Source organism: Taurulus bubalis (genome assembly GCF_910589615.1).
Source record: "Taurulus bubalis genome assembly, chromosome: 8".
Classification (NCBI taxonomy): Eukaryota; Metazoa; Chordata; class Actinopteri; order Perciformes; family Cottidae; genus Taurulus; species Taurulus bubalis.
Genome location: NC_136596.1, coordinates 6,191,659 through 6,206,638, shown reverse-complemented (window position 1 = coordinate 6,206,638; position 14,980 = coordinate 6,191,659). Strand labels below are relative to the sequence as shown.

General features: G+C 42.3%; 1 protein-coding gene across 1 annotated transcript in view; it reads right to left on the bottom strand.

Moving 5' to 3' along the window:
• The window catches only part of oxct1a (3-oxoacid CoA transferase 1a), a gene marked incomplete at its 5' end in the record, with an annotated part of 41,475 nt that overhangs the window by 14,883 nt on the left and 11,612 nt on the right, over positions 1-14,980 (bottom strand). The window contains 6 exons of the mRNA XM_079222031.1: positions 2,958-3,033; positions 4,215-4,287; positions 5,582-5,630; positions 6,268-6,362; positions 6,853-6,967; positions 7,267-7,374. Of these exons, the coding sequence (XP_079078157.1) occupies positions 2,958-3,033; positions 4,215-4,287; positions 5,582-5,630; positions 6,268-6,362; positions 6,853-6,967; positions 7,267-7,374 (516 nt within the window). The remainder of the gene's footprint in view (positions 1-2,957; positions 3,034-4,214; positions 4,288-5,581; positions 5,631-6,267; positions 6,363-6,852; positions 6,968-7,266; positions 7,375-14,980) is intronic.

The following is a 14,980-nucleotide window of genomic DNA, read 5'->3' as shown; positions in this document are numbered from 1 at the left end:
TACCCCCATAATAAAGTACTCAGTTTTACTAAATGTATGGACACACTCACGGTATACCTGTTGCAAATACATATAAGGAAATGCATTAAGCATTTAAACGACACAGAAGCCAAAACACAAGACTCATGTTAAAGCTCTCCTAAGATGACACCTATTATAACATGTGAGAACAGAGACAGTCAGATCCCACTCAGCCAGCAAGGTTTCTCATTGAGCCATCAATGGCATACAAGTAAGGCTATTTATAGATAAAAGGCCTATACAGCATTTTACGCGAGTAAAGCATGGGATGGAAATGAAAGTGCAGTAAAACTGAGATTTCCTGTGCATGCAAAATCTCTCTCCAGGAATGTGGGGCAACAGTTGCAGCAATTCAGAGTTTGAGATTCTTCTCAAAGCGACCTCTACATACTCCACTCGGAGAGGGAACATTTAGAAGAGTAAAATTCGGTCGCATCTTCATTCGTTATTATTCCAAAAAAAAGGATTGACTCAAAAGAAAATTGTTTCTATTGGACTGGTGTTCCAAAATATGCTGCTTTCGCACGAACGCATGAGAAAAAGCATCAAGGGAAACGCACTTTGACGAGCGCTGGATTTGTCGTAACAGGCTTCGGGGTTCGACCTGCAATTATTATATTTTTTTGTGCGTTACCATGACAACAGAATATGATTTCCTCATTTGTTGTGCAAGTGTTTGCCTTTTCAGTCAGTGGCAGAAACAACACGGGGAAAAAAAAATGACCCCCTTCATAATCCAAGAGTTCCCACTTACAAAACCGGCTTCATTTCTCTCCCTCACAAACTCTCTGACTGTCTGATACAAATGGGCCTCAATTTAACAACAAGCCTTCCGTTACCCAGACAACTGGGACAATTGAGAAGAGAATGGACAACGCGTACAAAAGTGACTGGAATACATAACATTGTACAGCGTACGGCTGGTGAGCGTTTACAAATGTTGTTTGTGTACTTTTTTAAACGCTCCCACGGACCACTTTAACTGATGATAAACTGGAATCTGTTTTATGATCCAGCAGGAAAACGTCTGAAGTTCTCAGTCAAATGCACTATATTCTTCATAAAGCTGGCATCAGGGCCTATCATAAGCACACAATACATTTTAATAGTCAGTAGCTCAAGTTATTGTAGCACTTAAGCTGCAGTTATACTGAGTCTCCGGGGTTTCGGGAATATATTTCTGAAGTAGCGCTTGTTTTCTCTGTTAAGTCCACGACTATCAAACTTAGTTGTATTGTATTCAATATTTTTTTACATTTAATTTGTATTGCTTTGGTCAATTTGAATATGTTCAAATCTGAGAGGCAAATGAAGCAACACTGAAGGAGCAAGTGAAAAGTAAAAGTAGCACTGTTCAGGCAGCCCAAATCAATAAAAAAAAAAAAACAGTGTGTGGCTAAAATTTGCGAGCAGGTGATCACAGGAAATATCCGTGTCTGCAAGAGCACAATGTTTAGGTCAGCTCGACGAAGCTCCAGCAGCTAAATGATATAAGAGTGCACCAATAGAGATATATATTTATTTATTCTAGTGCCTCTTTCTCCATCTATTGTTTTTCCAGATGTTTCACACTGAGTGGAGATGTAAAAGCATTTCAAAGCCCTCAACTGGAAAAATATATCCTCTGCATTTTGCATATTTAAAGCGTTCAAAATCAACATAATCACGCTAAGAGTACTGCATCCACCACTCCTACGTGAAACATTTTCAATTTCACGCTGTGTACCCATCTTAGGTAGTGAATAATTTTCATTATCCTAGAAGGTGGGAAATGTAATTCTCCTCATCAATCCTATAAAAAAAATGGGAGGATAATGAAGATTGAATGTGGAGGTGAGGAGGACAGAGCAGTATTTCTGTCTGTGTTGCTCAACACTAGAATGGCCCAACCAGATAAACCCGCTGCTTCTGAATAACAGCTCCACTTGCAGGACTTCAATGTCTGTACATGTTTAATTAACCACCGGCTAATTAGCAATTACCATGGTCAAACAATTACAACTGGAGAGGTAAAGAGAAAATTAATCACGACGCGACATTGAGAGATCAGCATTCCTCCACCTCGGTGCACAACTTGTGTGTTTTATCCTCAAGGTCTCTACACATGAACATCTCGGCCCACTTAAAGAAGACGCATCTGCATAAAATGATGCGATGGCTGAAGCGACCTTGCAAGTACACTTCAGTCAAGGAGAAAGCAGATGTGTGCCAGGGGGGGGGGGTCGCCTTTCTGGTTGAGCCCTCCCACGTCGTGAACGGTCTTTTAATGGGTTTGTGACTTAAGTAATCACTGAGGAGGACGGTGGAGTTCAGACCAATTGACCTGGTGAAACAACGAGCAATAATGCCTCCAAGCCATTATATACTGTAGTGCTCCCAAACAAGGCCTTCCCCTCGACCTCCCTGACAAGCACACCCCTGTGCTCTTGAATAACGATAGACAAGGCTGCACCTTTATGAATCCGCTTCGACAAAGACACCTCCGATTATGAGGAATGCTGAAGGCAATCCTCTATAAAACAAACAAGAGCTGACAGTTCAGTCAACGCTCTGAAGATAGATAATATACCACCAAACTGAATATCTTTGGGTTTTGGACTGATGCTCGGACAGAAGAAGCAATTTGAAGACGTCGCTTTCGGCTCTCTGCAATTGTGGTTAGATTTTAAAACAATTTTAAGTTACAGACAAATCCCGGATTAATCCATAATAAAGATAACTGCTAGATGCAGACATGTATTCAGTTTCTTTTCTTTACAATTTTGACATCAATACCAAAGCCTCAAGTCAAGTGCACTTCTGATTGACACTAAATAAAAACCAAAATATTTGAACCACAAAAAAAGGCTATTATATGCTTCATAAAGCGTGTTGATCCCCAGCAGATGAACCAGTAAGACAGATTTTGTAAAAAGATGGATGTGAAACCAACTTACGGGGATCATCCAGTTGGCCAGGTCTCCGTGTTTTGACACCTGCATGGCTCCCAGCATTGTCAGGTTGATGTGACCGCTAAAGGGGATGACACAAAAGAAGAAGACAGCTGTCAACCTCAGAATCACTTCTTTTGCTCATGAACTCACTCATCAAGTCCACTCATCAGAAAATGCATACAGTACTGCTACAAGACACACAATACAAATGCACATACTTGATAATTGATGATAGTATATATTCAGACAAAGAAATGCCTTCTCAATAATAACCATCTTCCCATCGCTGTCGTTTTCTGGATTCAGAAGTTGTCACCAGTGAAAAGTTAGTGGGAAGGTTTTTGTTTTTTCATCCCTTTTTAAACTCCTTCTTAGCACCTTTCAGTCCTTTCTTCCTGAATAATCAGGTCTGCTACCTGCCTCGAAAGCAGTTTGGAGCATTGTTAGGATGCTTGCAGTTGCATATATTTAAATCAGTATTTAGGGCACTGCAGCTGACAGTAACTTCCTCATCGTTCCTCCATCGCATATGGCAACCAATAGACGAACACATAGCCGCTACAAGAAGTGAACAAGGTTTGTGATGAAGACGTACAAGTCATCCCAGTATGAGAGGAACACACACAGCTCACAATCCATCATATGTTGTGCTATTCTCCCTCAGTGACGCTGGTCTCTTTAAATGTGCGCGCACACACACACACACACACACACACACACACACACACACACACACACACACACACACACACACACGCGGTCCTGTTCGCTCCCTGCCAGTGTGACTAGACGGCGCTATTTATGAACACTATTGGATTTCCACTGGGTGGACAGACAGAACTGATGCTGCAGGGTGTGCAGGTGGGCAATTTCAGACAGCTGGCAAATCAATACAAACCAGGGACTTTGGGATCATTGGCAAGGCGGCTGTCTGGTTGTACTGGTGACACATCTATATCTAGTGTGGTGACATAGCTATTTGCTAATATCCAAATCAAGGCCATCTTCTGTGGTCAAATATAATGGTCAGGTTATAGTACAGGGGATAAAATTAGTAAATGAAGGAAATATTTGCTGAGAAAAAGAAAAGAAAGTGTGTTTTTTGTTTATTTTTTTCTGCATAAACTTCACCACAAGTTTAGAGAAGTGACCGGTAGTATCATGATTTAATTTTTTAAAGGTATTAATAAGCTGAAATGTGAGGCATATTTGACTTTGAGTCAGTAAATACATATCGAAGCGTCAGTGTTATGGCCTTACCCTCGGATCATGGCAAACGACTCGTCACTGGAGAAATAGGAAGCCCCTGGGAGCACAGTGACAGTCTCCTTTCCTGCAGAACAGATAGACGACATGTTTAATTCTTAGAGATGCAGCAGTTGTAGTTTTCTTATTAAAAGTCTCACCTGCCGATTCCGATTTTCTTTTTAAGAACTACAATTGATAGCTTTTTCCACCTCCGTCCTGAAAAGTTATTTCAACCTTCCCGAAGTCCGTGCATATGCTAAAAAATTCTAAATTGTATCCGTTAGCTTTGTTGTCGTCATCTATGGCGGTTATTTGCATGAAAAATCACAATTCAAAAAGATGAAGAGTAAAATCTTGCAGTTTTATTTCGACAATTGCTTTGCTAAAATATATTTAGTTTTATTTATATTATTAGTTTTAATTATGTATTATAAGCTGCTTAGAGCTAGTCTTACGAAGTTAAACAATTGTATTTACTCAAGTTTATCAGCAAAATTGCATTTGAACACATCATGATAACATTATAATTGACCTTTACCCAATACAAATTGTTCTTGAATGCATCGTAATGCAAGTCAATGCAACCTCTGTTATGAGCAGGCCTGTGCTAGGGAGACACTCCGTGCTGTCGGCAGACGAGCCGGTCACTACGATTACTCTAAGGAACATACATTGGAATAAATCATAATATAATATTTTAAGGTTGTTCCCCCACAGCTTATTTTGGAGTTTGTGGAATAGACCTAAAAATATAGACCTGTAGCTAAACTTTTTTTTCCACATAGGGGAGTAAAATATGTAAGTTTCTTTTTTAACCATCTATTCCAATGGTGGTGAGACTGAACCACTTTCACACCGACGACATGTCCTGGGTGTGTGGCTGTGACGTAACCGTCTGTGCTGCTGTGTGCAAACGTAAAAAACTACCAACTACTAAGTGTGCAAATGTGACTGGCAAAAATAATAAAACCAGTCAGTGAATCTCTATGAATCTTTTGGCAAAGCACACATATTGGGCTTCATCTATCACAGCAAAGTTATTTTAATGCAACACATATAAGTATAATCGCATAGAAAGGAAGTTAAATCATATAAAATAATTGCGTAAATCAAAGAAAATGTGCAGTATTGATTGAAATGGGAGAAGTGTCAACAATAAATTAGTATCACTTTAAAAGAACTGGACAAAACATTAAATGACTTTCATAGAAAATACACACACACACACATGCAATTATCAACATGTGTATGTAGAATGCAGGAAATCAGAAAAATAATGACGAGATGTTAAATGTTAACCGAAAAAGCTCTCTTAATCTATACAGTTGTAGTTTTACATACATACAGTATATCATTGTATTGATTAGGATAACACTCACCAGCGTTAATCAGGTCTGCGTCCACTGCATCCTCAGTGGGGTACGGGCCCTATGAAGAAAAGATTGAACATAAACAAGACGGTGTGCACAGGCGAGGCAGCAGCACATACTCTCACCCGTCACTTAGCCTCACCGGCCATGATCTTTCAAAGAAGAAAAAAAAAGACACAATCACATTTTGGTGATTTGATGAGACATTGATTTTCTCTGTGCTCAACAAAGGGAGCAATCCTGTTGGATGGGATGGAGAGAAAAGGAGAGGAGAGCAGTATCTCTTTAAAACTGGCACATATAATCAAAAGAAACTCTGACAAACACGGCATTAGCAAAGGCGCTCACATTCTCCTGCCAAAACAACTGAATGGAAAGTCATTCCATAGCAGCGGCAGCAGCAGCCTTTGTTGAAGGCTCTGTCAGCAAATAATGATCGTGAGACCGAAAAATGGAAGAGAAAGTCAACCTGCCACGATCTGTTACATAACAAACCCGGTGCATTTCAAATGATACCACTCAAATGAGTGGCTATTCATACATGCCGAGAGCACAAATCAGTGGGAAAATGTTTACTGCTCTTAAAAACGACCGTGGACACACAGGACGGAAAATAAGCTGCTCGTTAGCTTGTCTAATCCAGACTGAAAGCGCTGAGGCCGGAGTGGGAAGAAAGCTCTCTGGAGGTGTCTTACCAGTCCTAGAATTCCATTTTCACTTTGGAGGTTGACAGTGATGTCTGGTTTTATAAAGTTGCTGGCCAGCATGGGGATACCAATACCGAGGTTGGCTGATTGGCGCTTTGTTAAAGATTATTACATTTGAAGTCATGCAACGTGAAGCAGGTATGAGAAAAACATATTCAGCATTGCTTTTGAAAGCTGCTTTAAAAGAAACACCCACACACACACACACACACACACACGGTAGAGCACACCGTGGATTCCACAGAACTATGAAGTCATAACATTTCCAAGGTACCAAATATTTCATGCTGAACGATTTGAGATCCGGGATTGGTTCATCATAAATCAGCCCCTGCTTTCATAAGGACCAAAGCTATCACAATAACATAAATAAACGTCAACGTATACATTTTAAAGTGCAATCAACTTGCACAAGGGCAACACTTATTCATTGTGTGTTGAAAAGAAAGGAAGGCAGGCAGGGCACACCTGGTTTGCTTTTACTTGTTGTAATTCAAAAGGGAGGAACCTCGAGCACAGAGCGAATACGATTTCGTGATTTTCCCGCGGCTTGCATTCTTTTTCAAAGGATACCATACATCCCATCCTCAAACTCCAGAGCAGCCCGGCGAATGATCCTCTCCCGAACAATATCCGACTCCTTCTTTGGTTTGGGCGTCCCTTCTTGGCTTTTCTTTACCGTGCGTTTCTGGAACAGGAATATATGAGGATCAGGGAGACGTCATGCTGAGAGGGTATTTCTGCCTGAGCATAAAGACACGTATGAATAAAGAAGAGCGAGTATGTGCGTTTCTGAACAATGCTGGAAATGTAAAATCCTGCTACAATGGCTTAGTCAGAAAGGGTTTGACTGTGCACTTTGATGTTAAATGATAAATCTCCATTTTTTATTTATTAATTTAACCAATTGATGAATGGAACACGACTTTCACATAATTCCGAAACGATGGAGAGAATGTATATGTATGCACAGGCCTGGTTTTGTACCTCAATCCTTTTCTCGTAGCTGGCTCCCTGGACAACCCTCTGGACGTAGATGCTGGGTATGTGGATGTCCTCTTCAGCAAAGGTCCCGACATCCACCACCTCCTCCACCTACACAGACACAGAGGGGTGAGCTCCACTTTACACTGTAAAATATCTCACGACCATTGAGATTAAAGTTCAGATAAAGAACCCACGCATCTGGTGGAACTGTGCCACCCAGAAAATAGCCTCTGTCTACCCGGCTATGAAACTGGACAGATTAACTGATTGAAGAGTTTTTCTCATTCGGCGAGGTTATCTTAAGAGACCATCTTGATTTTTAAGTTGTGAAGGGCCACACTTGATTGAAAAGAAAGGAAGTTCAAGTAGGGCTGAGCGGTATATACCGGTTTCAAATTTCCATACAATATGAATTTTTCATATACCGTCCATAGCCGTAACAACTGTTGTGGCTCTTTGGCAGGCAGCAAAATGTATTTTTCACCGCTGAGGACGCAGCGGTCAGAGCTACTTATATGTCATGGTTAGAACTTTAGTCATGGTTAACACTTTATAGCAACAATTAATAACCCACAACTATTGCTCTTTAATAATTGTACATTTATAAAATTACACCGTCGAACTGCATGCTGGGTACAGCTCACCCACTATCACACCAAGAAGACACCCCGTCGCAGTTTTTTTCCACCTACATTCCCCCGGGTCCTAAGTCCCTCCACGTTTAGCTTTCAACACCCTCTATGTACCAACAAACAGCTGCTCACCACTCGCAACAGCTGTTCAGTTGGCCGGCGGTCCTTTTCGGCGTCAATGAATGAATGTGTTTACTGTGATATATCGTGAAACCGCCAGAATCTTACAAAATACCGTGATATGAATTTTTGGCCATAGCACCCAGCCCTAAGCTCACGCGTTATTTTAAACAATACAGCAGACTTTTTCTTAAATCCTCAATTGAGCTACAAACAACCCTGAGGATGACACACACAAGTCATGCCTTTCAAGGGGAAGTCAAGGTAAATATTTGTTGGAGACGATCTTACATTTATTCTTTTCGCAGCCCCACTGAGTTCACTGAAAGCCGCCTGTGTTCTGAAAACCAGCCTGTGTGACTAAAAACAGAAGAGCATCATCAGACACACCGAGGCCCAGCGGGCGTAGCTTGATCCTGGGATAAAAGGAGATGGAGTCGGGGTTCGTGGGGGAGATTGTTTTGGCGTTGGGAGAATTTTGGTCGAACCCAACGCACAGTTCAAAAAGAAACATACATATTTTACTCCCCTATGTGGGGAAACAATGTTTAGCTACAGGTCTATATTTTTAGGTCTATTCCACAAACTCCGGCCTGAAGAATCTCTGACAACCTTTACAGCTCGGCTTATTCTGCGGATTCTAAGTGGAGCTGCTACAACATTGGCCATGTACATTGTCTAAATACACCCCCACCCATAGCACTTTAATTACTTTTATATGGCATCATTTTGTGTGTCAGATATCCGCTAAACAATATATTCCTGGCTGAGACAGAAGTGCACCACCTTTATGTAGAAAGCGGCCAGCAGCAGACGAGGAGTGTACATAAAGGGTTATTTCTGTCTAACTAACAAGACAGATGGAAATGGCTATTGATTTAAGCCGAGCCGGGTCAAGATGCCTGGGATAGAAATCCCAGAACAAACGCACCTGCACCCTCCTCCTTAGGTAACATTAGGAACTGCTATAAACCGAGCCTACAGCCTGACCTTACACAGGTGTTCAGGGACAGCATGTGTGGGCTCCACTCAATCTTGCTGCTCATTTTAGCCTGCTCTGGCTCCTAAAAAACGCATATGCCATGCTTCTGTTTGCTTACATTTTATAAAACACAATGGGGCCTTCAGATTGTAGGTCAACATAAGAATCAGATTAAGTGTAGAGGATTTTTGCTTTAACAAACAGAAGAGACTCCAAGAGAGAGGGGGGGGGGGAGAGAGTTCTTTGGAATCGACACACATTAAATGGAAAAAAAGAGAGTTATTGACACATCTTTTTTGGGGGATCAAACGGGGACTTAACCATGACAACATAATTCTCGCCCTCCCTTTTTACGCTTGTGTGCAGCTCAGAGTGTAACCTAGTTACTCCATTTACATGAGGGGCAAGCAGCCGTTCAGAGCAAATTGAATTGAATCTCTCCTTATCGCTACTTTCTTCCTCAGCACTCGGCACTGACTGAAAGGAGTCAATGCCTAAGAGTGGATCCCATCTTAGTGTTGTCATGGATACACAGGCTTTGGTCTGTGGCGAGCGAGGGCCACTCAGGGCTGCGGCGTGATTTTAAGACTCTTCTTCTGGTTTCCCTCAGTCGGGTTATGGTAAATCTCTGACGCTCCACGGTGAAAATGAGGCCATGCAAGATGAGATTGGTAGTGCGAGAGAATTGAGACGGCAGTCCCACACATCCGCCCACATCCTTCTCGGGGGCTTGATCTGTCTTTTGTGAGAACGATGATTTCCAAAGACGTCTTCATCAAGCAAGACTGAGCTCGTCACATTATGAAACAGTTACAGTGGGAAAATAGGGAAGACTTTGAGTGCAGATATTTGATGGCATGAATTTTGACACTTGAGATTACTGGTAATTCCTTTGATTAAACAGTTTGAAAATCCCTAATTATGTCTCCTCGTTCCAAAAGCGTTAAATAGCGTGGCCCTTTAAAAAAAAGAAAGAAATCGCACGTCCAATATGAGTTTCTCCATGTCCATTTGTTCAGTGGTCACATGAAAACAAACCCCGTATTCCACTCGATATATTCAATTAGCCTTCCGTAGCGAAGTCGCGGCACAATAACAAGCTCATACAATTTAAATGTGCTGTGTACATAAAAAAAGCCTCCTGCTCCTTTCATCTAGGTGATGTGTCCCGCCTGCACCGGCGCTCAGCTGCAGTTCAGACAGGAGGTTCAATGGATGGGGACAAATAAAGCATTATAATGAAATTTAAAAACACACAAGAACAACAAACAATCTCACACACACACACAAAAGGTGTGTGGAGCAAGCAAACAGGCACACGCACAGACACACACATTGATATTCCTGTAACTGTAGAATGATTTTCACATCAATGAGAGCAGAGCCAGGCATGAAGTGAGCTGGCAGGAGGATAGAGGGAATCAAAGTGCCCTCCGGGGACACAACAAGCCTCTTTTTTCCTCTCTCGAAGGTTTGTGCCTTTTTTTAGGCTGTGAGCTTTGTCAAATCGTGTTAATCTCAAACCGATTGGATCACAATGCTTGCAGATTCCTAAAATAAACCACCAACAGCGGTGTTGCATACAGTGTTTCCTCTACGGTTATTAAATTAAAACAATGCTGGAAATGTGCCCTGCTTATCACAAATGTTTACTAAAACTAAAAGTGCTACATTTGCTGTTGACCGCATTTTCAAGTGCATGGAAGTGAGACTGAATATGATCAGTGAGTGAACAACGGCAGCACGCTTTCAGACGGGCATTCGGCAGCCAGACAACCCTTCAGTACCAATCACACTCAATGCTCCAAAAAGTATTCATTTGAGCGGATCACGACCCTATTGGCCTTCTGGCATACGTGAGCAATTTGGATCATGCGTTTGTGTCTTTAGATCTTATCTGCAGTATGATTCTGACAAAATAGTAAGCTGCCAGCTTCTAAAGGCTACTATGTTCATTACATCCTTGTTACAAAAAGGCAGTGGGCTAAATTAGTGCCTTCCATTTCAACATCTAGTGCACACTCTGAAACAACGTTGACCGAGGACATTTAGCCTGATGGTGGTAATAAATCCTGATTGTGACCACGATCATAAGGAATCATCTGCGAGGGACTATAAATGTTTACATCAAATTGAATTTCAATCTGGCAAGTAGCTGTTTGGCTATTGTATTTTCAAAGTGTTGGGATGACTGATAACTATATCTATACTAAACACCACCACGCCATGCAACTACGTCTTTTGTCATATTTACCTTTGTTGGGCTTAAATAGCCAAATAGCTGCCGTGTGACGATTGTCACCCGGGTGCAAACAGACACACTGAAATGTGTGAGGACTGTGAGGAACTTTTAGCTGGTGACTCTATATGACCAACATAAGTCAACGGAAACAATTTGAGAGACCTTTAGCTTTTTCTATATAGTTATTCCTAATGCTTGTCATTGGTGCAACTAGGTTGGTAGCTCAGTGGCCCGGCAGCGGTATTTCCTCCTCCGGCCCGGGGCAAAGCTTCACCTTGCTGCTCTGCAGGTCCCTGCTGGGAGCCAACACCGACAGCATGGTGGTGTAGACCCAGGACATATTGCTGGGCCTGGAGCGGGGCACCATGCCCAGGACTGAGCGGGGCAGACTGCTGCTGCAGTGAAATGTGACATTTTCTAAATGGGCTCAAAAACAAACGCGACCACTTTCGTCCACAGGGACCGATCAAGTTTCGATTATCAATCTTAAAGCATATCTGTATAACACCTTGACAAACTGAGATATTACAGACCGTACAATCGTCAGCGGGCCCTACACTATAATTGCAAAGCTACCTCGACTTCACGATCCATTGTGTGTGTGTTTTGTGTGCGTGACATTGACGTGCGACAGTCCGGAGAACGAGAGGGTGTGGGTACGGGCAACAGCTGATCCGGATGACAGTGACACCACACTCTCATTACCCTGAGTATTTATAGCCTCTCCATCTTCCTCCCAGTGTGCGTATGTGTGCGTATGTGTACGCGGGCACTCGGCCATGCTCTGCTGCCACTTTCGGGGCTCAGCTCCGGCTCCACGCCTTAACCCGGAATACTGACAACATGAGCAATCTGTTTCCTCTCAGTGGAAACTTGCCTCGCCTCCCGACAGCCTCCATTGCATCCAGAGACTGGGAGACGGCCAGCCAATGCAAACCCCGGCGACGCTATAGAAGCTTAGAAACACACACACACGCACTGCACACCAAAGGACATTGCGTCATAAGGATTTCAAACTCCAGTCCTAGCTCAAATAGTAATGTTTACATTACATTTCAAAGAACACATAAGCCTCTGCGCAACGAGCCTCAGATTCAGATGATAGGCAGGCAATCATCAGGGAACTTTGAACTTTCCAGTCAAAGCGTGTAACATGCAAATTTACCATTTCAAACATTCAGTTTGTGAATATTCTCTTCCCCTTCTGTTGGCTCCCGTCATGGCTTTTTTTTTTTATCTATACGTTCCTCTTCCCTGCATTTCTGTTCAAATCACTCATACAGAGACCTACAGTACAGCTGATTATTAAACTCGCCATACAGTTTGTCACTGGCTTTAGTATCAATCAGTGAATTTAAGCCTATTTCGAAACTGACACACTCTTACACAAGCCAATGCCATCACTCAGCGCGTCCTCTTATTTGGCAGTGCAGATGGGCACAATACTGCTGGCAATATCCCGAAAAGAAAAAAGGTAAGCCGCAAAACACAGTAGTTCTTAAATATGAATCATCTTTTCTGTTGACTGTGCCTTCAAATGGTTGAATTAATGCAGGAGAGGCCCGAGCAGAGCAGCCGCAAGACTACTTCCAGTCGACTACTTTAATCAGACACTAATATGATTTTGATGTCTGTTATCTGCACAAATTGATGCACCAGCGCCAAAACGGAAATGGACAGCCAAACGGACGACCTACATTTTGTTTCAGACAACTGACACATGAATGTAGAATATCATCTGCTCTTGTATTTCTGCTACCATTATCAAGCCTTACTCATTGGCTCACTGAAGTGTGTATATATATTTTTTTTCTATCAAGGCTACTATAAACAAATTGGGTAGTCCTCCATCACCATCAAGGTCGCTTATTCATGAATTGATGTGTAATCTCACCATCTAAAGTCTGCTGAATGGATAAGCTAGTGCAATGTCGGTCTTATCAGTGTCATCGTAGAGCGTTTTCTTCTCCTACATGCATACAAACGAGCTCATGTGCGCGCGCTCTTGTGGGGGAAAAGGATGTCAAAGGCTTTTATTCCCCTCTGTCCATAGTTATTACAGCAATTTGCTCGGGTTGTAGCCCAGCCATCCCTGCAATTACCACCATTTGCGCCGGAGAAGTTTCAGCTCAAGGTTTAAAAAGTAATAGAAAAAAAATAGGAAAAACCCAGACTGAGACAATACTGAGGACAATGTTAATTGTGCTGGTGTCACATACTATAGCATGTCAAACATGGGGCCTCAGAAGTGTGCAATGCCTTTGTAGAGATACTGGCTCAAAACAAGAGTCATTACAATGTTGCACAGCAAGGATTTTAATTTCAAAGCCATGTCAAAAAAAAAAAAAAAAACACAACTCCACCTGCAGTGCATTACAAGTGTGCTGTGATAAACAAAAATAAGGTTTTCACACAGCAGCTCGGAGACAGGGCACTGATTGCCGATGGCATTTTACACTGCATGAATTAGCCTAGCGGCTAGCAGACTTCCCTTACTCATAGCTCTTCTATTTTTACTCGGTTTAAGTCACCGCATCTCCTGACATCATTCATAAGGGCGTGTGGAAGATTAATCATATTCACATCGCATGCAAGTCTAGCAAACCAAAATCCTAACTAATGACTGTTTTGATCCTACTTGGATCTTCGTCAGGTAAAATTCCTGATAGGTGGAAAGCAGAGAGAGATCATTAGCAGGCCAATTGGCGTTAAGCATATATCAGCTAAACTTTCCAAAGATTGGGGATCGGGGACCTGCAGCCAAAGGTATCCAGATAAAACACCCCCCCTCCCCCCACCACGCCCAGAGCTGCAATGCCAACTTGTAGCCTGCAGGAGGCGCCTCCTTTAGGTGCAGACAGGCACCACTGCTGTGCCAGGTTTTGCCAAGGCATAAAAAGGAACGAAATGATGACATTCGTTGCACTTCTTATGTACACGAAAGCTAATTCAAGAACCTCTTTAGGCAGGAAATGATGGGGAAAACGAGTGGATTCATAATTATTTGCCAAGAGTAGCTTGAGGAATGGAATTAGTCGGGGGCACAAGTCAAGAAAACTCAACAAGGCATAGCAAGTGCTGTAAAATAGCATTACAAATGTGGGCTGTGATAAATAATTAGAATTCCAGCAGGGAGCAAACAAAGCATCATGCACCACGATGATAACAACCGTCAATCCGAGGCAAAAAACTGTCGGGACAAAGAAAAAAAAGCACTATAAAGCATTCACCTACACATAGTTACAGTTAACAATTCACCACACAAATGTGTAGGTTGTATGTTGCCATTTTTGTTTCAACATAAATTTACTGTGGGAGGCTAAGGGTGAAACCTGGGGGATGGAGGTAATTTACGTCCAATTAGACTTCTAGATGGTAAAAGAACATACTGACAAATACATTCATTAAATTCATGCATGACTGGTTGGTTGTTCTTGCACAACAACACCCACGCCGCTGTATTGCACCGCCACAGTAACAGAATACAGTTGAGTCATTTACCGTGACTGATGGTCGAACAACAGCAGAAACCACTGCTTTGATTCAGTCTCTGGTGTGCTGTATCCCACAATGCAATGGGGGCCTTCACTGCAACTGTGATGAGGGAATAACTGGACCAGCTAGAAACCGTGCAACATTGAACCATTGAATAGCAGGGCTTGGTTGCCTAGTAACCATGACAGGACTGATGATGATCTGGTCATTTTTAAAGTGCTTTTTGTGTTATCTCGTTTTCTG